Genomic DNA, 26,152 nt, shown 5'->3' with positions numbered 1-26,152 from the left:
CTCACTAATGGAATGGAGTTTTTCAATGAAATTTACGTCACATATATTTCAGGTCAAGCGCATTCTACTCACATTCTCAAAATCCATCTATATCTTAAAACGTGCGCGTACGCGCGCGTTGAAATATTTGTATGCTCAAATCGAGCTCAAATTTTTTTTGCACACGTTTCAGACCATTTGGAGCATTTTTTGAAAAATTGAAAAAATTGGACGGACGCGTACGCGCGCGCTCATATACGCACGCACAGCTCATATGCAATAGAAATTTCCCGTTTTTTCACACTTATCGGCTGCCTGAAATGTCAAGGAATATTTCTACCAAGTTTCAAGTCAATCCGACTCAATATGACGTCATACGGGCCCGTCAAAGTTGAAATTCCGCGCGCGCGTCAATGGCGATATACAGTGCAACTATGCCAAAAAACCGCTAATTTTAAATCCGATTTTACTCGTCAGGATGGACGGTGACCCCCCATTTTCTTTACATATTCTCAAAGCTGATGAGTTGTACATGTCATTTCATGGGCTGACTATGCTGACAAAGTGATTAAAAGATATCAAATTTCTTAATAAAGTAAAAAAAGTAAATTTTCAAAATGACGTCATCAATTTTCAAGTTTACTCGAGCGTATCTCACTTATCCTTTGTCAATTTTCACCTAAATTTCAATATGTTGTAGCTTTTGAAATGCTCTCTCATAAGTGTCATTACACAATTTTGATTAGATGACGACATCACCTCAAAAAAATGGATTGAAGGTAACCTTGTCAAGTTTGACCAGTTTACGTGTAATCTCTATGGGAGTGCAATTTTTATGGAAATGAAAATTGACATAACTATCTTTATCGAGCACTAGCTCACTTATGCTTCGGTGAATTTCTCTAAGATTTTAATATGTTGTATCTGAGACGTAGGGCTATCATTAAAATGCCCTTCGTTTTTTCATACATTGTCGGGATCACGTAAAAAAAAACTTGGTTGAAATTAAAGCTTATCTTCGATGTATTGAAATGTTTCTTTCTTTCTGCAATTTTCTGTGCAATAACTCAAGAAAAACATACCCTATCACCACCATATTTTGCATATGTTTAGTTCATGTCACGAACATTATTTCACAAAATAACAACTACTTGATCAGACGCCATCTTGGGTATGTAAATTAGGGTCAAAGGTCATAAATGTTTCATCCTGTATCTTGGTAAATATATGTCCTATCTTTTTCATATTTTGCACGCGTAAAAACCATGTTACAACAATCATTTCACAAAATAACCATTAATTGCTCAGATGCCATCTTGGGTGTGCAAAGTGGGGTCAAAGGTCATATGTATTCATTGCTGTATCTTCGTTATTCAGTGTATACAGAATTTGGTACCAAAGATGGCAGATATGACTCCCTTTTCTAAATGAGAATGCAAACATCACACGGCCAATGTCTCTAAACACAGATGAAACTTGTATGGTCATGCCTATTGCGATCAGGACTCGAATCATCGATTAAAAAAAAAATCGGATCTCCTTAATTTGTCAGTGATGACAAATTACAATCTCTAGTTTTGTACATGGTAATCTGCTGTATTTTTCCTGTCTTGTTTGTGATTTGATTTTTCTTTCTTGGCTGTGTCAGTAGTCATTTCAATTACATTGTACCAGTATTTATTTCCTTCCTTCTTCTTTATGCTTATTTGTATCTAGGTATTTACATGATGGATGCATAAAATATAGATTGGTTTCAATGGAGCAGATGAGAGTACTTTTCAAACCGATGAATATTTCACTACTTTTGCATAGATTTACAGTAACACTGTGTATATTTGTTTCAATTTTTTTTTTCATGTCTCTCAGGACTGGACTTCACCTAAGGGCTTTTTACACTTGTGTTTCTTAACCCTGGACTTTCTCTGACCCAGGACTATCGTTAGTCCCGTACCAATTTTTTCAGCTTTTTACACTGGCCAGTTAGTCCCGTACTATCTCTTGTCCGGGGCTAAGGAGAAAACTGACCTTTTTACACTCGTATTTCTTAGCCCCGGACTTTCCAAACCACATGAATATTCATAATTACGCTGTGTACTGTACACGTACACGCACGCACCGGCAGCACTTGATAACCTCGTTTCTGATTGGTCAGTGAGGGTCGGACTTCGTCTCCGTCGCTTAGCCCAGGATTATTTTTTCGTTCTGTTTACACTCACTTGCTTGGCACCGCAATTGCGGTGCTAACCCCTGCTATTTTGCAGGGCCAGATAGTACCGTACTATCGGTGGGGCTAGCCCACTTTGGCAAAAACGAGTGTAAACAGAAAGTGGGCTAAGGATAGTCCCGTACCAACGGTGGGGCTAAGACCCCCCCCCCCCCCCCCCCCCCCTTAGCCCCACCGTTGGTCCGGGGCTAAGCAAAATTTTACAAGTGTAAAAAGCCCTCTATTGATCACAAGTTGTGGAAGAAGGGGGGGGGGGAGGGAGAAACAAAATATTTTGTCATTAGATTGGAATATGTACAGACTCCTGTACTCCCCATGGAATAATTTTCCTGGTATTGAATTACAATTTTATGTGCATTTTTTATACTACTGCTATGCAAAATTTTCTGTATGTTGTTCAGTTTTGTTTGTTTGTGTGGTTTTTTTTTTTTACATAGGACTATACAGAACTTTGTATAAAGTATTTTCCCATTGATCAAAATTGCTAATCATATTTGAGAAGTACGATTATTCCCTGAGTCCCTAAAGAAGAAGAAGAAGGAGAAGAAGAAGAAGAAGAAAAAAAAGGAAATAAATTCAGTGTAAAAATATGAAGTAAAAGGATCAGACGAAAAAGAAAGAAAGAAAGAAGGTGGGGAAACAGACATGATAAGCCATGTGTAGCTATTTTGATGGACTAGGGCTGTTTTCTGTAAGCCTGTATTGATTAAGTCTATTCATCGTTATGCGTGGGTGAATGAGGATTTTCTTTTGGCGGGAATTGGTGGTTCCCAATCCCCCCCACTCTTCCACGGGTGAGTCGAAATGAGGTTTGTTTGTTCATTTATGGCATGATCTGCTCTTTTTGGTATGTGCACTGATGCACTTGCGTGATGACGGGGGGGGGGGGGGGGGGGGGGGGGGGGATGGGGTAGTTTGCAGGCACAAACCCTTGTTGGTCGTATTACGAGTCTGCATGTGCCAAGACTAATACGCGCAAAACTACACTGCAGCCTCTCCCAGTGAGAAGCTACAACACAGGGCCTATGGGACAGTGCCGAAGTGGTGCATATAGTAGTCTTGGCGCAGACTCCTCTACGACCAACAAGGGTTTGTGCCTGCAAACTAGGGATGGGGGTGTTCTGTTGTGCATGCCATAGAAAAAGTGTGTTACACACTGTAGTACAAATTTGTACATCGAAACAGTCAAGGGGTCTAGTTCATTTCTGGTTTCGCATGATCTGCTCAGTGATGTCGCTGTTCTAGTTTGGAAGACAAAAAAGCTAAAAATAGAGCCTTTCACTGTTGGTCTCTTTGCCTAGTGGGGCTTCTTTATAGATCATTATGACTTTATCTGAGATTACCTTGAAAGCATGCATAGATGGTGTACAAATAAATGTAATATATATGCGTAGCTGAATAGATTGTGGTATTATTCAGCTGCACAAAGCTTACAAGTGCCTCACTGTATGTGTAAACACTGCTGCAGTGGCAGCCATTATAATTGTATCATGGCAACACACATTGGTGTCTAGACTATTCAAATATTTGCCTCAAATTTATGAATCCTGCAAACTCAGAAAAGAAGGTGTGCAGTCTTCGCTAATGGAGATTACACTTGGGAAGGTCAATATCAAAGGTCAAATGGCTCAGAGAATGCGAGTGAATGTTTGACCAATCAGGCTAGTTCAAACTTTGAATAAGCAGCTATTCAGTGGGAAGCTGAGATCAGAGGTCATTATTGTTGCAGAAGGGAAATAATGGTTCTTTCACAAAGAAAAAAACAAACAAACATACATGTATGTTTGACTTAAAAATCAAATGACAGTAGGCATACATGACTGTTTGTGTGCCATCCAATGAAATGCAAAATGATGAAAAAGTACTCTGGTGTGTTTTTAAGAGCCTAAAGTACTTTAACAACTGATTTCAAACAAGAGATAATGAAAAACCTCTTTATCAAATATTAGAGCTTACAATTCTAAGAGGGATTCAAAGTTTATTTGATGATGGCTAAGATATCTTGAATTGTAAGAGGTCCTAAAAAAAGTTGGGGCGTACCTGTACCTTTTATTAGAACCACTTTGCTTTATTTTGTTTTTGGATATCTCAGCCATTTCAAAACTAATTTTCATCAAATAAACTTTGAATTCCTCTTACAATTGTATGCTCTAGATAGTATAATTTTTAGGAGGTTTCTAATTATATCGCAAAAAGTTAAAATGTGAATTCCCTGTCTCAACCAAAACTATAGGCCCTACCATTCCTTTAAGTGTCATCTTACCTTTGTACAATGTACTGTAGGTATCGAGTGTACATGCATGTGTGCATTTGTGTTGTTGATTTTTTTTTTCTTAAAATTCAAGTCCAGTGATGTTCAGTTGTACAGTATACATTGCACACTGCAGTGCAATCCATCATGTCTTACGAGTCTGGAGAGGTAACATTATACTGTCCTGATGCCTTTTGGCACATCCGCCAAGTACAACATTTGGAACAACTACATTTAGTACAGCACAAAGAGTTCTCCTCTCCCAGAATGCTGCATTGCACACGTAAAGATTATAGAATGTGCAAGAGTACTTACAGTGTACATGACCTTCCTTGTCTTAAATTGATATAGTCTGGTTTCCAGACCCTTTGCGAAGTGGACTCCGCGGGGACAAATCCACCGAAACCTACTCCAGTTTTCGACGTTGAGGGCATCATACACTTTGTAGCAAAATACATGGAGCAGAGGGTCTGGAAGCCAGACTAAAATTGATAATACTGTACCAAGGTAGTAAAGACCAGACTAGGATCAGAGTCAAGTGTTGTGTATTACCAAGGAGGTTTAATACATTGGAGTTCCAACTGGCTGCTATTATTCAAACAGTTGTCAGATTTCTATTGATGTACAAAAGAATTCCACAGGTGCACTTGTGCCTTTGATGATCGATGTTCCAAGCCGCCGTCTTGCTAAGCAATCTGAAGATTCATTTTGAACATTATCATAATGTTGGCCATATTTTGCTTATTTATTTATTAAATTAAATTAAATTTTACGTATTGATAAAGCATGTAAAACGAAAGTCAATTCCGTCCAGAAATTTGCGCAAAAGTGTAAATCAGAGCTGTATCATGTGAAAATGTTTAAAACTGTACCATCCTGGAAAGCTGCTTTTATCACTTTTCCACATAATTTCCACAAATGAAACTAATATGGAATAATCTTCAAGTATAATTCTTTATTGATAGATATATCAGATTAGTGCCCGGGTGTGCCCAGTCGAGTAATTTTCATCTTTATTTCAGCATTTTTTGCTCAATTTCTATTCGCGCATCCTCGTGTCTGTACCACCTACCTTTTATAAGAAGGGATAGCAAAAAGTAATTACCATCACAAAGACATATCTTCCTTTGAAAGTGGCTGGTGATTATGCAGTGAGACACGAGTCAATTGTCTTCCTATCTGAGTGGCAGATCAAGTTTGCCACATGCTTCAAATATTTTTGAGCGGCGGCTTCGAACATCTAGCAAAGGATATAAGACGGTTGTGACTCCATTCTCTAGAACGTCCTTGGTATTACCAACATCTGTAGTCTGCTTTGTTCAAACATTTGCCCCAGAACAGTGCAGCACCTCATTCCTATTTAGTTTTGACTCAGTGGTTTGGTATGTCAGTAAGTTGTTTTCAACTACCACAGGTAGACTTTTTTGCTACCCATGTAGAAGATTGTTTAGATACAATGTAGTGCAGAGTCTAGAAACATGTAGGCCTACTCTTTTAAAAAGAATATGTCAGAATTGTGACTTTATGTTGAAAAGTTGAAAGTTTAACAGTGAAGAAAAAAAAAGATGATTCAGTATGTGTAGGCCTACTTCATTTCTAAAGGTAACTACTTGTATGAAATGCATATTACAGTGTATATGATAGTTGAGATTAAAAGTGCTGCAACTTTCCCTGCAACAATGTTCCAACCTGAAGCAAAGAAGCAAACTCATTGTGCTGTACTATACTGAGCGAACAAAAGTGCACCAGGTGCATGACCCTGATGCTACAAAATGTGTGACCCCTCTAAAGGTAACTCGTGAGGTACTGTATGCTTACTCTTCAGAGATGGCTTGAACACTCCATATCTGACATGGTTTGGTACGGTACAGATGAGATTGGTTCACTTCGGATCAGCGCTCAAACGCGGCCAATGTACCTGTATCTAAAATTATGACATTGTCTTCATTGCAATCATGTTGCTTATACCTCACTACTTTGTATGTTATCTTCACACCATGTTTAGGTTGAGTCCCAGCTATCATCATGGTCCGTCGCTCCTCGCGCACCCGCCACACCACCAGGCGTTTCGGCTACTCCAGCCGGTTCGAGCCATACGCCAGGAAGGCTGTGAAGAAATCTGACCCTGGTAGAAGGGACATCTCCATCGACCCAATTGTGATTGAGAAAGCTAAGGAAACAGGTAAGTCATTTAGAGACCCTGAAATGATTAGCATCTCACTGTATGACTTCTGTTACAAATGATATGATGGCTGATTCTTCAGCTCAGTGTAAAATGTCCATTCACTTGCAATTCAACACTTAAGATGTTGTGATAGACAAGTATTCTTGTATCATTGTAGGTCCATGTTTGTAGCAAGTTATAGGCCCTACTATATATCAGAGTTGACTGAAAACAGAACAGAATTCCATTGGCATCGAACCTCTTCTTCCTTTTACCAGTTTGGAGATGTCTATCCCACCCCCCCACCCCCCCCAAAAAAAAAATAAAAAACAAAACAAAACAAAACAAAGCAAAAACACAAACACAAATCAATATGTAAGACTAGATTTTTAGGTTGATTACATTTGAGGATTGAAAAAAAAAGGACAAAAATCACCAATCAAGCTGTGTTGAACGGAGTTCAAGGAGGAAAGAGTCTGGTGAAATCATTATACAATGGAAGGAAAAATGGCAACACACCATACAAGACTTAACTGTATATATTTAGATTGTAAAAAGAAAACGAAACTAAAAGGGCAGAGCCAAAGGAAGGGAAAAGGTCCTGTTAATGAACTCTATCTTAGTTGCAGGAGAAGAGTTTAGGAGTTAAGGAGCTGGAATTAACTACACAGCCATTGAAGGAGGGTGGTGTGATAGCATTACAAGATTTATGCAGTGGAAGAATTACTTTCGTAGGGGTAGTAGGAAAGGAAAGAAAAATACAAGGCCAGGAAAACGTTATAATAGCTAAATTATCCTTTGTGTGCAATTTGATGTCTTCTTTTATGCTGTAAAATTTGATATTTTCATACAAGTAATTCTTTGCACTATGCCAAGTATGATAAATTTTGCATGTTTTGAATGTCACAGAATCAAGACCATACACTGTACATACATACATACATTTGTGCATAACATACAAATATGTTCATGTGCTTTTGTTTTTATGCTTTTTTTGGTCATGGAATATGCATGAGAATTTCCACTTTTACAGTAATAGACACATGTCTATATACAGTGTCGATATACTTGTAGATATATGTCTCCATTATACATGTTGTACATTGTATTCATATGTATACTGCATCTGCCATTTTACATTGTAAATAACAAGTCTATTTGTGTGTGTGTGAATTGGGAATTCCCAACAATTTCATGAGTAGTTATATTTGTGATCATAGAGTACACTTAAGATTGAAGAAGTGTATAGCATACATGTCACGTTCATGTTGAGATCAGTTAACATGTTTGCATGTTTTTAAATTCGCAAATAGCACGGGGCTCTCAAAATTCAAGAAAAAATATAAACTCCGCAAAATATACATCGTATATGATCTGGTATGCATACAGTATACACACATAGGTATGTACAATGTACATGTATACATATCTTTCTATGATGTACATGTACTTTGTTGCATATAAATCATTAAACTGATCATAAATTGTAATCATATGACAATGAAATTGAAGCTATGAGACTACAACAGGGACATATTAAGAGAGTACAGAAAGTTGAGTAAGAGAGTATATTCTGATGTAGCATACAGATGCAGTCTACTTCTAAACGTAGCATTTTATAATCTCTTTCATCAGGTATAAAGTTTGCACCAGTTTTGTGTCCTTCCAAAAGCTGCTGAAGTTTAAGATATCAACCTTGCAGTGTAAAAAGATTGGGAATTCTCTTGCAACACACAGACAGAGTTTGCAGCTTGGCATTTCCTCGGTATAGGCCTAAAATTCTGTTTTTGTCGCATTCTCTCAATGGTCAGTCAAGCAGCTGAAGGTCAAGGAACTGGATACTCTGCAGGAGGCCAACAGGAAGGCCCACCACACCGATGAGTACGAGATGGATCAACTCATCCTCCGCAGGGGTCAGACCTTTAACCTCAGCGTGACCTTTGACCGGCCCTACAACAGTGCCAAGGACACTCTGTCCTTGGAGCTACTCATGGGTGAGTGAGAGTTGCACTGACATTAATTAGTGAGATATTAACCTCAAGATTTTCATTGCGATCCAAATCTTAAGAGATTTGCTTGTATAGACACAGATGATTGCTGTTGTCTAATCTGTTATAGGTCATTGCCAGTTTGGAGAAATTTTGAAATTTCATTGTGTGGCACTGTGCATGTGTTTGTATGTGTGTGTATATCTAAAGTGGGTCGGTTAATGTGACATGCATAGAGATATCTTGTGCATCATAGTCAAACTTGCATTAGAACGAAGTGTGAAAATCATTTTTTTTCCCCTCTCCTCCCCAGGGACCCGCCCCAGTGTTGGCTCTGGTACACGCGTCCCCATCGACTTGGTGACCAAGGCACCCGATGCAGATGACTTTGGCCTGCAGGTGGTCAGCAGCAGCGGCAGCAAGGTCTCCCTCAAGGTTTACCTTGCTTGCGACGCCCTCGTCGGAGAGTACACCCTGGTGGTCTGTACCCAGACGGAGAAGGAGGACGAATACCGCTTCGAGCACCCTGATGAAGTCATCATCCTCTTCAACCCCTGGTGCAAGAGTGAGTTCTCTCCTTCCCCCACCCATGCACTAGTTTGCAGGTACAAACCCTCGTTGATTTGAAAGGAGTCTGCACCAAGACTACTACATGCACCTCTGGCACTGTCCCATATACATGTACAATGTAGGCCTTGTATTGAGGGGCTGCAGTGCCAGTAGTGCATACAGTAGTCTTGGTGCTTGCAAACTTTTTTATGACCAACGAGGGTTCGTGCCTGCAAATTACCCATGCACCCAGTGGCTGACAGACAAAAGACATACTATAGGAGAGATATAGACTCATACAATTTATTTTCTTTTCCCCCACTCGGTTGAGTTTGATGAAGCATGTTTGATTTTGCAGTTAGTTGATAGTAGTATAAATTCACATGTAAGAGATGTGAAAAGCAAATGGAATATTTGCAGGTTTAATTTTTACTGTGGCATCACATTGTTCAAAGCTATGCCCAAATTTCCACTCAACAAAATTAAGGTTATGCTGGACAAATTAAAGGAAAACTCAAGTTAAAATTAAGTTTGACTTCAGTGAATAGAATGGAATGAAGCATTAATTGTAGTTAGAATCAGATTTTTTTTTTTTTAAATGTAGTACTAAATTGTAGTACTCGCTTTAAAATAGATACTTCAAGTCTTTCCCACGCCATAGGACTACACCAGGTGGAAGCTTATTCTCCCTTTCTCTACTGTTGATTGTTTCAAAGCATGTGATTGGCCCTCTGGACCCGTAACAGTGTAACCCATGATTCATGGCAGCTACCCCAATTCTAGTAAGAAAATGATTTCATAGGTGTGATCTGAATATGTCCAAGGGCACATTAGTCCACCTCTATTAAAGATATAATTTCAGTCAGTTGACCCTTTAGCCACATAGCCAGAACCCTAATCGTGCCTTCCATTATTATCCAAAACGATACAGTTTCTTTCGTTTCTTATCCACAAAGTTGTGATGCACCAAGTCTTCATCTTTGTATTCATGTTCAGCAGTCAAAGGATCTTGTAATTGTACTCAGTATTCATTAGATCTCGTAATGGAGGTACGATTTTATGTACCAATGGTAACAGAAGTGCTGTCGGCTAGTAGATGTTTCAAACGCACTCTTTTTCTGTGTGCATTTGCAGATAAGAGCGTAAGGTATGATCTTGAGATCACGGCTGACCGTGCTTCCGTGCCTTTTCTGTTGCATTACTTTTTTTGTAGAGGATGAAGTTTACATGGAGAAGGATGATTGGAGAAAGGAATATGTGATGAACGAAGAAGGCATGTACTTCTACGGGACAGCTGAAGACATTGGAGGCTCTGACTGGTACCAGGGACAGGTGAATTGATCTGATTCTGGCTTTACATACTGATTCCCCACCACTGCACCACTGGTAAAGGGATCGTATAGTTTTGGTTGAGACCTAATTTCAGGTTTCTAACATTTTTTTTGTGAGATAGTGAGAAACCTCTTATGAAATATGAAAGAGCATGTAATTCCATGAGGAATTCAACGTTTATTTGATGAAAGTTAGTTTTGAAATGGCTGAGATATCCAAAACAGAGTGATTCTAATAAAGTGTGGGACCCACACTTTATCACTATCACTTTGTTTTACTTGTTTTTGGATGTTTTAGTCATTCCAAACCCGATTTTCATCAAATAAACTTTGAATTCCTCTTAAATAGTATGCTCCGTACTATTTCATAAGTGTTTTCTTGGTATCTTGCAAAAACGTAAAAGCCCAATTCTCATCTCCACCAATACTGTACCGTCCCTTGAATTCAACAGCCATATTGTTCTTGTGGGGGATGGGTGGTGGTGGGTTGGGGGTTTCAATAATGAAGTAGTTGTTATTGAAGTCAGGAGGTTGAGAATTTCTTGTCTGTGCAATATGCTGCATAAAGTATTTAGTCTGCCAGTTGATTCCATATTGAACCTGTATTAATGTTTTACAGATGGGATAATCCAGTATGCTAAGCTGAACAAAAATTTGACACTTTATGAGATGGTTCAGTAGGATTTTGTTGTTGTTGTTTTTATTTATATTTACTAAGGCTTTACCCTTTCTCACCAACTGAATATGTTCCTGTTTGTGTGTTTGTTTATTTGTTTTATTTGTCCAGTTTGAGGAGGTCGCGTTGGAATGCGCCCTCCGCCTGCTCCACAAGTCAGGGATGACGTACCGCAATCGAGCCAGCGCCATTCACGTTTGCCGTATATTGTCAGCCTTGGTAAGAGCTCCAGTCGACAGGTGTAGCAGGATATTTCTAAATTCTAAATTCAAATTTTAAAATTTTAAAATTTTTTCAGGATTTCATAGTTGATAGGGGAGAGGGTTGGAATCTCTAATAAGAATGATCTCACGGGCCCTGATAATTCACTAAGGGCCTCCGTGACATTTGCTTCTGCGACAATTGCTCCCATGAAATATCTGCTCACTAAGCCAAACATAAAATCTACCCACAAACATAACCCTAACCGTAATCCTCTTCCTCATATCAAAATGAATTTAAATCTCTCTCACAACACTAACTCTAGCCCTTGTCCTTGAAGTCCTTGAGAAAATAAGACAAGAGCATGCCGGAGCAAATGTCACATCACCCACAAAGATGGTTTGAAATCAAATCTACATTGTTTACCATCATGGTACATTTTATCCAGGGACTGAACAAGGACGAAATAGGTGTACCTTGCACACTTCATGTGTTGGAGAGCTCTCAGTATGGGGATGTCTATTTTGCATGCACCTATTATGTAAGTTAACCAGAACGTGCCTGGATGCATAAAGGGTCAATTGTGTCTAGATGCTACGTAAAGACAAATTTGGTAAATATTGGTACGGCCTGGGAGTCACCATCTTCTTTGACTTTGCTTACAATGATTGCAAGATAGCATGCTGGTCACTATATTTTTACTTTGAGACCTTAAACATTGACAGAGAGCTACATTACTATGAAGCTGTCTTGTTGGATAAACTGACAGTAAATGCTTGTTGGCACATGGGTCTGTAGTTAGTTTGCCCAGCACTTGCCTTTACAGGCAAACACTGCTCTTACAGGTTTCTCTGTAGGGTTACTTGTAACTGCCATCCAGTCACACGTATAACATCTTTTCTATTTCAAGAAATATTGCAGCCATATTTTCCGCTATCGGTTTGATGAACACACTGGTTTTCACATTTTAATTCATACCTTTATAACAAAGGATTTTTTTTTAAAAATGCATTGTCATGATAACCACAGACTTCTCATAGGCCTTGCCAAACACAGCATTAATGAATGAATGCACATTGGATTTCAGGTTTTATCAGGCATAATGCAGTGATAGGTGACTTGAAAAATGCATACCTACCTATAGGTCTCCAAGAAATGAATGCATTTTGAGATAAGCTGGCAAACTGACATATGAGTTGCAGTTCTCTGCGCAGATAGGCTCCATCTGGGGAACGAAGATTATGCCGTGACATCAGATGTGGATAATTATCATGCCACATCCTTCGCAGGTGATGGATATTGTTGCACACCAGTGTCAATACTAGAGAGCTTTAGATTTTTGCAATGCGGACGTTCACAGGAAAAAAGGATGTTCTGCGCATGCGCAAAATTGCTCATCAAAATCAATCTATTTTTAGCTTGCGTTGTCTAAGTTTTCAACTAAGTTTTCAACTACACATTCTAGGCTATTTTTACATCCGCTCAAGTAACGACGCAGAGAGCTGCTAGATACCCTGTTCCTATGGGGGGCCATTTTCCTTGGGAAAAAGTTACGTCTCTGTGTGATCTAAAGCTGTTTGCAACACAACTCGGGGAGAGAGGAGATCATGGCCAATGCGATCATCATCTCAAACGTCCATGTCTCAAATCTATAGCTCCTTAATATCTACACATCTCTGATGGAGATGCATGATTACATTTCGTATTGTGTGTCGCAGATTTCATGATAAAGTGACAGCTTTGCTGCAGCTTTTGTAGAAGGTCACTCTGCTTGCTGCATTTGTGAAGTAACAATCTATGTTTGGCTATCACTCTTTGGTTTTTGATTTTGCAGCACTGCCAGCATGTCTTAAGTGACTATGCGAATCAGGGTCATGTCAGGCTTACAGACTAGTTCGATTTTCCATGAGTATGATCAAGCGTGAATTGATTAGAGAGAGAGAGATAGATAGGGAGAGAAGAACTAACTTGTAGTAAATAATATCTGAGACAACAGTTACATGTGAAATTCAGCCCTAGGAGTGCTTTTTGGATCTTGCCTCGGACCGGCCCAAGGCGGCTTTGCAATCCTTTTACACATGTAATTCAGGCTAGCTGAGCAACAGCACTCCTCATGGATGCATGGGCCAGCCTCGCATCAACTTTCCTTTATACTCCACTGTGGGAGTGCCCTTTCAGTAAACAACATTTCGTGCGTATTTGGTTTCGTCATAATACTACCATGCGCATAACCCAGCAGAAGGTCTTGTGACCTGTCAATCCGCACAGCTCTAAAAGCCAGTTGCAGCAAATCTGGCCCTGATGCAATGATCAAGTTAGTGCTTCATAAACACCCGAAAGATTCAAAGCAAAGACTTTGACATTTGGAGAGGAGGTAACTCATTTATCATGTGGTGGACCTTTTGAGGATATACAAAAGTTGTATCAAGTGACTTTATGAGGGTTAGATATATTGTACTGGTGGATCACCTGTGCACTGCCTGGACTTTGAAACAAATATATCAATTCATCAATATACACCCTCATGCTGTTTTTGCCTGTTTCATTCTTGTTAATACACAGTTAAGTCCCATAAAGTTCTCATCATGCAATTAATCATCTTCCTAGTACGACATATACCCCTATTTTCCTATTTGTTTTCTGTGGATAGAGGATTAATGATACCTGTTCTGATAGTTCGTATAACCCCAGGAATACAAAAGAAAGACAGAAAGAAAAAAACAACAACAAAAGATTAGCTACACTAACTTTGCATATTGGTCATGGCCAGTATTGGATAACTATGTTAGTCTCAGCTTGTAAACACTCAAATAAATAAAGCCCCCTAATTTTATTTTTGAAATAGGAGAACAGAGATGCAGGTATTGTATGCCTCAGCTGTTGAGAGAAAGAAATTGGCTGCCTATCGGTCATCTGAAAGTGTATTTGGCCCTTCCTATACAGTGGTCATGCCAGATTTATACACCCGCATGCATTGCCACAAGAGCTACCAATCAATCAATTAGGGTATTATCATGCAAATGTAGATAGGAATCCGCTTGCTGTTCAATGCAGTGACATTGATGATATGTGAAAATGCTGTCTTACACACACAATATGAACACCAAACTTGCTGTTTTGAGTGATGCAAAATATATTTGAATATGATTGATTGCAAAATTATAATACATGCAATCTTAAATGTGTTGTGATTGGAGTAGATTTCTGCAAACCCAGAATGCAAGAAGGATATTAAACAGTAGGCAGTGCTACACAAGCCCCGGGGCCCTGTTGCATTTAAAAGTTGCAATTGAGCATAAGTCAGAAAAGCAACGTAAAGTGTACGTCAGGTATCAGCCAACCAGAATTGAGTGTTGAGAGACTTATGTTTACTTCTCTGACTCAAATTTGATCTCAACTTTTTAATATGCCACTGAGCCCAGCTTGCGAGAAAGGTGGTTATTGCTGGAGCTCTCAAATCAGTCCTTCTGTTTATAGATGCCTGTAACTCTCTCCAAATTACCAACCATCTGCCTTTTTTTATTGAATGTCAATTACAATTTCAGATGGTGGTTCTGACAAGGCTGATTAGCTTTATTTGCATTGTATGAATACATCATGTTTATCATGTTTCCAGATCAGAGGAAGAGGAAAACAAAATCATTTATTAAACCTGTTGAAGACTAGTCCCGAGTACACTTGACAGGTACCTGTGGAAAACGTGTGTTTAAGCAAAGTCAGCCTGTCCTCAAAGGGTTAAAAACAAATATTGTGATCTGAGATGAAGATGTTTGTCAAGATCATGTCAAATTCTATGTTTCATGTGAATTTTTCAGTTGTTGTTTACTGTAAAACATGATATATTTGCGGCGTGAAATTGTCGCGAATTGGAGCCGACGGCCTTTTTTGTGGCATGAAATTTTCGCGAATCGCCGCTGACATTCAATGCATTTAGTGTGGACAAGAACTTTTATGTGCATTTGAGTTTTGCGAATCTTGGTGCTTGCAAAAATTTGCAAAAATGCACGCAAACATTCCTTGTTTTACAGTATTTCTTTGGGGATCTATGTATGTGTGCCTTTAAGTTACTACTTTCATGTCTGAAATGTTCCCTATGACTCAAAAAGTTGGCATAAATGATGCCAATAAATGGTATACTGCACTAGAGTTTGTATACTACTAGGCATGATGTCATGGTATGTTTGCATTTGTCTCCATCTGCATTTTGTTTTCAATATTATTGACGTCATAGCAATGTTATGTTTCATCACGTGATGCTGTGAACAGGGTTTCACTAATGAGATTAGAACAATGAAATAATTGTTTAGACTTCCATCTTGCTAGAAAGGCACCAATGGCAATTGTGGTGAACTATGAAAATTTCACTAACTGGAGAAGTATCGCCCTTCAACTCCGCTTCCGGCCTACGAGGCGATTACACTGCCACTTTCCTGCAATCCACCCACCCTGAAGGCAACGATGATACGATGATAGTACAACGCGACTACGGTCTTGCCACATTTCCAGGCCGATGTGATGCACTCCTTTTCTGATGGCACCAATCGTATGATGAGATTTGTATGCTTATCGGGACTTTGTGCTACAAGTGGAGTGACTGTTAAACACGAATGGCAACTCACTGTCCGACCTCAATTTATTGAGATATAAATCAGGCTGCACAAACATTTCAGATACTGTAAAATGAGGAATGTTCGCATGCATTTTTATTGTGCGAGAGCCAAGATTCGCAAAATAAAAATGCACGCAAAAGTTCTTATCTACACTATTTGTTTTAAATGCCAGTGGCAATTTGCGAAAAATTTCATGCCGCAAAGGAAGCCATCGGCTCCAATTCGTGAAAATTTCATGCCGCAGATATATCATGTTTTGCAGTATGATGGAGAAGATTTTAATTGATCAAGCCACGTTCTGTCAAGCTTTGTAGATTCTTGAGAATCAAAAAAACGCAAAGCCATTTTTTCCCCACAATACTCCATAAATCAGGTTAGAAATTCATAGGCAGCTTTGTCCAGTGTACAATGAGTCAGATTTATGGATTTTGTATATTTTGCAACATTTTTAGAGAAAATATTTGGAGAATATTTGGCGTAATTCAGTTTATATAGTCATAAAATATCACCACTTGTCATGCTCAACCTGTTGAGGACGGGCTGAGTTTGCTACAACATGCATATCCCATAGACACTTGCCAAGATACTTGGGACTCATCCTCAACGGGTTAATTCAGATATAAAATGTACCAGAACATCTCACTCTTTATGGCATATTGGTATAGATCTGTGAAAGATCAGAAGTCACATAATTATATACTCTTTTAAACTTGCCTAAAGTAATCCTATCCAGTATGGTTCACAGGCAACTTGCTGATGAGCCATAGACTTGTTGACCAGTCACTGCTTGCAAAAAGTATTTTGATAGTTTTGCCAGATGTTATTTCCCCTAACGAACACACAATTTAATCAATAAGTGCTGTCTAGTAATGTGTTATTATGTGTCTTTATTTTGATTTTTCTTTTCATAACTTGGGAGTTGAATATAACTAGAGGAAAGGCTGGAACTCTGATGTTATCACCATGTGAGCCGGATATCTTATTTCATCTGTGTTGACTTGACATTGACCGTGTGATGTTTGGATTCTCATTTAGAAAAGGGAGTGAGACCTGCCATCTTTGTTACCGAATTCCGTATACACTAACGGAAATACAGAATGAAGTATATTTGACCTTTGACCTCACTTTGCACACCCAAGATGGCGTCTAAGCAAAAAGTGATTAATTTATGAAATGATTCTTGTAACATGGTCTTTGCGTGTGCCAAATATGGGAAAGATAGGACATGTATTCACCAAGATACAGGATGAAACATTTATGACTTTTGACCCTAATTTACATACCCAAGATGGTGTCCGATCAAGTAGTTGTTATTTTATGAAATAATGTACGTGACATGTACTAAACATGTGCAAAATATGGGATTGATAGCCATTGTTGTTGTTCATCTATTGCACAGAAAGTAGTAGAAAGAAAGTAAAATAAAGAAAAATTATGTTATTTTATAGAAATTTGAAGGAGAAGCATAAAAAATCAGAAAAAGATAAAATGAGGAAAGGGAGATTGAGATTAACTAAAGAAAAAGAAGAAAAAAGTGTTTAAAAAAATTAAAAAAAAATATTGGCAGGGGTGAGCCTCGAACCAGGGACCTTAGGATTACGAGTCGGATGCGCTACGCAATGACCTATTTCATTCTCCATAGGCCCTGTGTACTAAGCAAAATGACGCTGCATCGAAGCCTCGTGCCATTTTCAACCAAGTTTTTCGACGTGATGCCGACGTCGTATGAAAAAATAGAGGGCACAGTTACGATAGCCCAAAGTCTCAGCTACAACATACTAAAATCTGGGAGAAATTCACTGAAGCATAAGTGAGCTAGTGCTCGAAAAAGAGAGTCATGTCAATTTTCACTGCCAGAAAAACTGCTCTCCCATAGAGATAACACGTAAACTGGTCAAATTTGACAATATTACTTTCAATCCATTTTTACGAGGTGATGCCGTCATCCAATTAAAATGTTGTAATATTATTAATGAAAGATCATTTAATAAGCTACAACATACTGAAATCTGGGAGAAAATGGGCAAAGGATAAGTGAGATACGCTCGAGTGAACTTGTAATTTGATGACGTCATTTTGAAAATTTACTCTTTTTATTTTATTAAGAAATGTGATATCTTTTAATCACTTTTCCAGCATCGCCAACCCATGAAATGACATGTACAACTCATCAGCTTTCAGAATATGTAAAGAAAATGGGGTGTCACCGTCCATCCTAACGAGTAAAATCGGATTTAAAATTGGCGGTTTTTTGGCATTGTTGCACTGTATATCGCCATTGACGCGCGCGCGGAAGTTCAACTTTGACGGGCCCGTATGACGTCATATTGAGTCGGATTGACTTGAAACTTGGTGGACATATTCCCTGACATTTCAGGCAGGCGATAAGTGTGAAAAAAACGGGAAATTTCTATTGCATATGAGCTGTGCGTGCGTATATGCGCGCGTGCGTACGCGTCCGTAAATTTTTTTCAATTTTTCAAAAAATGCTCTAAATGGTCTGAAACGTGTGCAAAAAAAATTTGAGCTCGATTTGAGCATACAAATATTTCAACGCGCGCGTACGCGCACGCTTTAAGGATAAATATGAATTTTGAGAATATGAGTAGAATGCGCTTGACTTGAAATATATGTGACGTAAATTTCATAGAAAAATTCCATTCCATAAATGAGATATGATTGAGAATGTGTTTTCATATAATGACGTCATAGTGACGTCACGGTCGACTGATCACTTTGATTTTAGTTCGATTGCCGTCTTTGGGAGACGATACGTATATGGTATAAGTTTGAAATTGATAGGACCAGGACTTTCTGAGCTAATCGATGCACAACTTTTGGGGAGAAATAAGAAGAAAAAGAAGAAGAAGAAGAAAGAATCCGTACAAAAACAGAAGGTGATCCGAGAGGATACTCGGATCACCTAATAAATATTGGAGATGACATTTTGAACATTATTACCAGCGTGCATGACAGCTGGGTCAGAATCACAGTATTTGTGAAAACTAAAGTTGTATGAATTTTCTGTACATTGATTTTTTAAATCAAGTTAGAAAGTGTATTTGTATTAAGTCTTTTGTGAAATCATGCACAAAGCATAACACTTATATCTGAACTCTTCGTGTGCCACATTGGCAGCTTGAGTCAGTTGACGGCGTGCCAAGTTCGCATATTCTGCTCAAGCGCACAAATCCGCCCAAACCAATTGATAAATTGCCAAATGCCAAGATACATCCAAAGTGTTTCTCGCGATTCCAATCCTGTCATGGATGGCATTTTATGTGGTGATTAACTGTCAGGCAGTATTTCCTAGTGGATTTGCTAAGTAAATTTAAAGTTTCTTTCACTGTTTTGTGTGCAAAAGTCATGACCCTACAATAATGCAGCTACTGGCCATACAGGAAAAAAACAATCACAGATTTGTCATGCAATATATATCTGAGCAAAGCTTGGCAGTTTCTCTACAACTTTGCTCATTACGTGTCAATAGTAACAAAAATCTATGAAAGATGATCTTTGTTGGAGGAGGTTTGTATGATGGTGTCGATAATGGGTATTGGGTTTGCGGTTCACCATGTGGTAGTCCTGAAAAGGACTGTTGGAAGAGGAGATAAGAGATAAGTGATGAGGAAGAAGCGAGAAAGAGAGTGAGTGAGAGGAGAAGTATTCTTTCTCTTCGCTCTCCTTACTCTCGCCTCTGGTTCACAGTCCTTTTCAGGACTCTCACATTGTCAAGAAAGAATAAATCTACGAAAGTTCCATAGATTTGAAAAACAGAATCTTTTCTCAATGCATGACTGTGTCGCTGCCTCAGAATAATGTGGCACACAGGGGGTTTACACCATGGCACATAAAGAGGCAAGGAATTAAGTGTTTGTTCATGTTTGTTTTCTTAACACCGTCAGGCTCTACTCTCGAGCGTGTTGCTGTGTACACCGCCAGTCGCTATGTGAAGAAGAACAAGAACTTCCGCGCGAACATCAAGCAGGACGTTCAGTTCACTGTGGAGCTTCCCAAGGGAGTCATGATCGGCAGTGACTTCACTGTCAAGGTGAGAGAGTTATAAAGTGCTTACAAAAGATGGAGAAATTTAAGATTGCAAACTTTAACTCATTGAGGATGGACTGATTTTGCTACAACACGCATTTCCCATAGACACCTGCCCAAATATACTTTGGACTCATCCGCAACAGGTGAAGATCTCAAAGTTTTGCCTGTGCGACCACAAACCTTTTCGCAAAACTTCCCACTCCAACAGGGGGTATTTCCCCCATGCCCCTTCCAAACTTCTAAATCTTTTGCTAGTGTGACTGGATGACAAAAGAGCACAAAGACTTTGCAATCTTAAAACTTCTCGGTCTTCTGCCAAACAGGAAAATTAACATGACCTCTCAGAGAACCTACACCTCCTGACCATCCAAGTCAACCTCCAGAGTGTATTAAAACACAGCGCATGCATGTGCAGTATGCAACAGACTGTATCATCACACAGTATATGGTCTATCACTAGTGATGTGTGTGTATGTATATCTTCTGGTTCTCTGAATATATCTTAGGGCGAGACTCTTGCTTACTTGCTTTCTTGCTTAATCTTAAAATTTGGTATCATATGGATGATCATCATAGTTTAGGGGTAAGCTGTTATCATCATTGACGATTTGTTATGATTGATGATTACCCTTCGTATGAATGTAGCTTCTTATCAAATAAATACACACGGCAATCGGTCTGAGTCAACAGGGAGGAAGAAATTGGAGTAAGATGAGAATATGGCAGGGATTATGTAAGAGGTAATGAAGCGTTGTGGCATGTGGAGAACAGTGTCAGAATGACCCAGAGAATGACAGGATAGAGTAAACTACAGTGTAGAACTACCTCATATTATTTTGTTGCATGAAAATAATGCCCTGTGTGCCACGCTTTTACAAATTTTGTTGGTCCACCAATGTTGGCAAGATTGATTGTACACTCTTTTTTTTTTTTTTTTGAAGTTAAAGCAGAGTGAAACTGAGGGATCACTTTGATCTCGTGCAGTTCTGACTGTAGTATTCAAATCTACTTTACATATGTGAATGTACGTTTATGTCTCCTCGTCCATTCAGGTGACTTCCAAGAACATTGGTACTGAGAAGCGCACAGGGTCAGTGACACTGACCGGTAGCACAGTCTACTACACAGGTGTCCGCAAGAACAAGGTCATCTCCACCAAGAGGTCATTCTCCATCAACCCGGGAGAAAGTGAGTCACTCCCAGCTGAAGTCTGCCTTGTGAGATTGCTTCTTAAAGGCATTATTTACTATTTTCAAATGAAACAGAAACCCAGCCTTAGTGCTTCAAATTAGTTTTAAAATGTGAGTTGGGGATAGAAACAACAAGTGTAACGGTGTTATTAAAGGGGATGGCTAGTAACTGATCAGTGGGAATGCTAGGGGATGATTGTTCCAATCCTTGTGGGAATCATTAAGAGTACATTATATATCTATTGTTGTTTGAAAATTATTTGCTTCAGAATGGTCTCATATTCAAGTAATGTGCAGTTTAATGTTTCCAGGTTCGCATGCCTGTACAGTGACGGGGCATTAGAATGCATATTACTTGAATATGAGACCGTTCTGAAGCAAATAATTTTCACACAACAATAGATATATAATGTACTCTTAAATGAATCCCACAAGGATTGGAACAATCATCCCCCAGCATTCCCTCTGATTCCCACTGATCAGTTACTAGCCATCCCCTTTAAGTATAATCAGTGTTAAGTGTTGTTAAATGTACAAAATGTGAATGATAGTCATAATATGATAATCATTTCCAGAATAAACCTCTACAGTTATGCTTTATTGATAAAAATGGTGATATCTCCTTATATTTTAGGCTTTATTGCAAAATTTTTATATGGTAGGATGTTTTGCGATACAACAGCCGTACACATATGCATCAAATGTGATGACTCTAACATTCTGTAAATCATATGAAATTGAAGAGACTAGATCTGTGAGGGTTGTAGCAGTTTCACCATCACAATTTCTATTCAAATTTTAATCACGACCTTATCTCCCCCCCCCCCCTTTCCACTATCATCTCTAAATAGGTGAGACGGAGACATTCACCATTGATGCTGCTGATTACATGCCTGAGCTGACGGAGTATGCTGGCTTCACCTTCTTTGCCATGGCCAGGGTGACTCAGACCCAGCAGGCCTTCAGCACCCAAAAGGAATTTGTCCTCAAGAAGCCTACCCTGAAGCTAGAGGTGAGAGATGGCTGAATACTTTTTAAGTGTCAGTATTTTCTTCTTCTTTTATTCATCATTATTATGTCATTAACCTAGGGTATATATAGTCATCCAAAGTATTTTACAAGTATACAGGGATCACTGATTAACCCGTTGAAGACAGGCTGATTTTGCTACAACATTCATTTCCCATAGACACCTGCCCAAGTATACTCAGGACTCGTTTTCAAGGGGTTAATGTGGATGATTCAAGAGTAAGACCTTTGTGTATCCCAACAAAAAACTATCCCAATAAAAATGGGTCAGAATTGGTCATCCATGTCTTACACAAAGTTCAATTTATTGGCCTACACATTATACAGTTACTTACACACACATAGATATTACGAACAAGCTCAGGCTGTGTATGTATATGAATGTTTTCACAGGAGGCTAAATTTCACATCACAGTTGATGGTGTATTTGTTGAACAATTTATTTCATCAGAGGGTTAGGCATGGAGGGAGCTACATTTATGCATTGTCCAGCAAAAGAATTGTGAGCTACTATGGAGCGTTCTGTCCTACACATAGTTTTCATGCCTGCCAAGCTGCATGGCCATGATAAAATATTATCTTGCATGGTAAATCAAGCTGAGTATTGATTGCCATCATGCTTTTCATAACAGTGCTAAGTAGGGTGAGTGGTTTTTTGAAAAATTGTGATTCTTCAGCTATAAGCTCTTGCAACTATGGCATCAGTTAACTTATTCTTTCAATACCTCCGCCAAGGGAGGAGGTTATGTTTTTGTTACCGTTTGTTAGTTAGTTAGTTAGTTTGTCCGTGTGCAAAATAACTCAAAAAGTAGTGAATGGATTGGGATGAAGCTTGCAGGAAAGGTTGAGAATGACACAAGTAACAAACAATTAACTTTTGGTAGTGATCCGAGAATTTTGGGGGAATTTATGAAGGATTTTTGATATTTTGGCAGGTAGGGTCAATGAACTTGGAAGTTCAGGCTGCGCGTATTTGAGGTTTGCATGCCCTAAAGTGCGTGCTCTAGTTTCTGCTAGGGCGCGGCGCGCCGTGCAGCTGAGGGTTTATGACATAACTAAGGCGGGCGTCTTTCAGCACACAAATCTATAAGTACGTATGTGTGGAAATCACTGATATCTCTACGGAAGAGCACGCAGTGGTGGAAATGAGCTGCATGCTTGGCGGAGGTCTGCGCTCTCAGAGTGCTTTTCTAGTTTGTAATGAGCTGATGGCTATTTAAATTGTGTATATGATGTTGCCTTTTCTTTTTGCATTACAGACCGCAGATGAAGTGAAAGTTGGTAAGTCTATCAGCCTGGCCATCTCTTTCACCAACCCATTGGACAAGCCTCTCAGGAACCCTTCCTTCCGTATCGAGGGACCCGGCATTGATGGCTACAAGGTTGACAAGTTCAGGTAAATATTCATCAGTGAGCTATAAGTTTGCTTTGCTTTGCTCTGCTTTGCTTGAGGTTGGGGCTCTTTAAGAAATTGAAGAGAGATGATAGCAGAATCAGTACTCAGATAATTTGAGATGTAGTCAAGCAATAAGAAAGTTATGGCACTCTGAAGTTTGGCACTTTTTGTGTACAGACAGTAATACAAAGCCCCCTACATGTTCTGCTGAAGGTAAGCTGAACAGGATTTAGTATATGAAGTTTTGCATTCTATTAAACATGTGTTACTGTGCTTTTGATTGGATTAATACCCAAAGTATATGTGTTTTCGTGCACATATAACAGCTCAGTATCTTAACATCTGCCTCCCGCTTTCTTTGAATCTTCTACATGTTGCACAGGATCATCCAACCCCACGAGAGCATCACCCACAAAGTCCGCCTTACACCAAAGAGGAAGGGCTATCGCAAGTTCCTGGCCAGTTTCACCTCCGACCTCCTCCCTGGAGTCAAGGGTAGCACTTCCCTCGACGTCCTGCCAGCATAGACTTCCTCTTACGTTTTGTATTTCTTTCTGCCGCAACACATTCCCTGACCATTCTTTGTTCGTTTTTTTTCCTCACCATGATGTTGTTTGAGACAGAACAGTAGCTAGATATTTTACTGTGAATTTTGCATTACAGTCAAACTCGGATACCTCGAACTCGGATAAGCCGAATATCGCTTACCTCGAAGGCAAAATGAAAGTCCCGATTGTTCCTATGGAGTTTTCGTGTGTTAAAATTCGCGTAGCTCGAAAAAAACTAACTCGAAGTTCGGTTACCTCGAAGGGAAATCTCATGTCCCGATCTTAATTAACTTATTGTTTTTCCCAGCATGTTGCTCGAATTGAAATTGCAAACATCACTCAGCATTTCCGATGAAGCGCGCGTGGACAGCGAAGACATGTCACAAATCTTTTCACACTCGATTGTAAATATTCTGAGCCCCAGAACGATCGTGCGCTCAAATAACCCGATACACAGCTGACAAGGAAAATCCCCAACACCTACTGTACCTACACACGTACCCGGAATGCATATACAGTACTTGTAGCAGCCGTGCAAATGGAGAGCTTACAATAGCACTACGCTCTGTTTTGATTTGCGATCGTGATAGTCATGCCGTGCGCGTGCATTTCTTAACCGTCGTGGCGCACCTGCTTAGGTGTTAACAGCTATATCTTTGGCATTAATCAAGGTCCACTGTCCAAACATCAATCTCCCGCTAGTTTTTTTTTTTTTTCCTTTCACGAAGTTTGTTTCATTAATTCTCCCCGAGAACGCAAGCTCTGAATATTTTTTTTTTCAGCAATGCGATTATGAAGCATAAGTGTGGTATATGATCTGGAAGTATAGGCCTAGCATAATAAAGAATAGTATAGATATGATTTAACAACAGTTTATTTTGATAAATTTCGAAGTAACGGAATAATACGCTTTACGATTTTCAGACAAAAAAAAGAAGAAGAAAGAAATCATCATGTATTTTACCCCTGTTTGAATTGAATCTTTTTCGAGTTTTCGGTATTTTTTTCTTTTCTTTTCTAGCACAATCGTCAAGGCCCCCTAAGATTGTTTCGCTTCTTTTTTTTTTTTTTAATGCGAACAATCCTCTTCAGTAAATATTTATGATTACAGCAATAGCACTGTCCTCAGAAGCCATAGCCGGAATCTGATCTAGCGATATCACTCACTAGTAGCCCATCCTTAATGTACTGTGCTGCACTTATTCAGGGCTCGACACTTACAGTGGCCCGAGGCCACCAAAACGCACGTCGGGCCACCAAAAAAAAAGTCGGATGTTTGCCTTTACTTTTGGAGATGAACAGCGGTAACAATCGGCCCCGAAAGTTGCTACAATGAATGTCGGATGATTGCTTTTGATTTTGGAAATGAATAACAGTAATATTCGACTCCATACGATACTAAAATAAATGTCGGATGTTTACTTATACTTTTGGAAATGAATAACGGTAAGATTCAGCTCTGTACGGTGCTTAAATTGATGTCAGATATTTGATTTTGCGTTTGGAAATAAACAAGGATAACATTCGGCTCCGAAAGATACAAAAATAAATGTCGAACGATCCCTTAGACGTTCGGAAATGAATAACAATAGTATTCAACTCCGTATGATGTTTGCTTTTATATTCGAAAATAAATAGCAATGACATTCGGCTCCGGAAGATGCTAAAATAAATTTCGAATGTTTGCTTTGACGTTCGGAAATAAATAATAATATTCAACTCCGTACGATGATAATATATGAATGCCGGATGTTTGCTTTTACGTTCGAAAGTACATAGCGATAACATTGGGCTCCGGGATAGGCTAAAATGAATGTCGAATGATCCCTTTTACGTTCGGAAATGAATAACAATAACATTCAACTCCGTACGATGATTAAATAAATGTCGGATGTTTGCTTTTACTTTCGAAAGTAAATAGCAAGAACATTCGGCTGCGGAAGATTCCAAAATAAATATCACAGTC

At 39.1% G+C, this 26,152-nt stretch overlaps 1 protein-coding gene across 1 annotated transcript; it reads left to right on the top strand.

The window, feature by feature from the left end:
- The first annotated feature begins 6,479 nt into the window (after window positions 1-6,479).
- On the top strand, window positions 6,480-24,165 carry LOC139722268 (protein-glutamine gamma-glutamyltransferase K-like). Its single transcript, XM_071633576.1, has 11 exons — window positions 6,480-6,636; window positions 8,430-8,612; window positions 8,920-9,171; window positions 10,369-10,487; window positions 11,274-11,381; window positions 19,112-19,136; window positions 19,879-20,024; window positions 21,076-21,211; window positions 22,065-22,225; window positions 23,502-23,638; window positions 24,021-24,165. The coding sequence occupies exons 1-11, from the start codon at window positions 6,480-6,482 to the stop codon at window positions 24,163-24,165; spliced, it is 1,569 nt and encodes a 522-aa protein (XP_071489677.1).
- Window positions 24,166-26,152: the final 1,987 nt, after the last annotated feature.

This window comes from Diadema antillarum, unplaced genomic scaffold (assembly GCF_040938485.1).
Source record: "Diadema antillarum isolate AM-2024a unplaced genomic scaffold, OU_Dant_1.0 scf00000162, whole genome shotgun sequence".
Lineage (NCBI taxonomy): Eukaryota > Metazoa > Echinodermata > Echinoidea > Diadematoida > Diadematidae > Diadema > Diadema antillarum.
The sequence above is the reverse complement of the archived record's forward strand: the minus strand, read 5'-3'. Positions and strand labels throughout refer to the sequence as shown.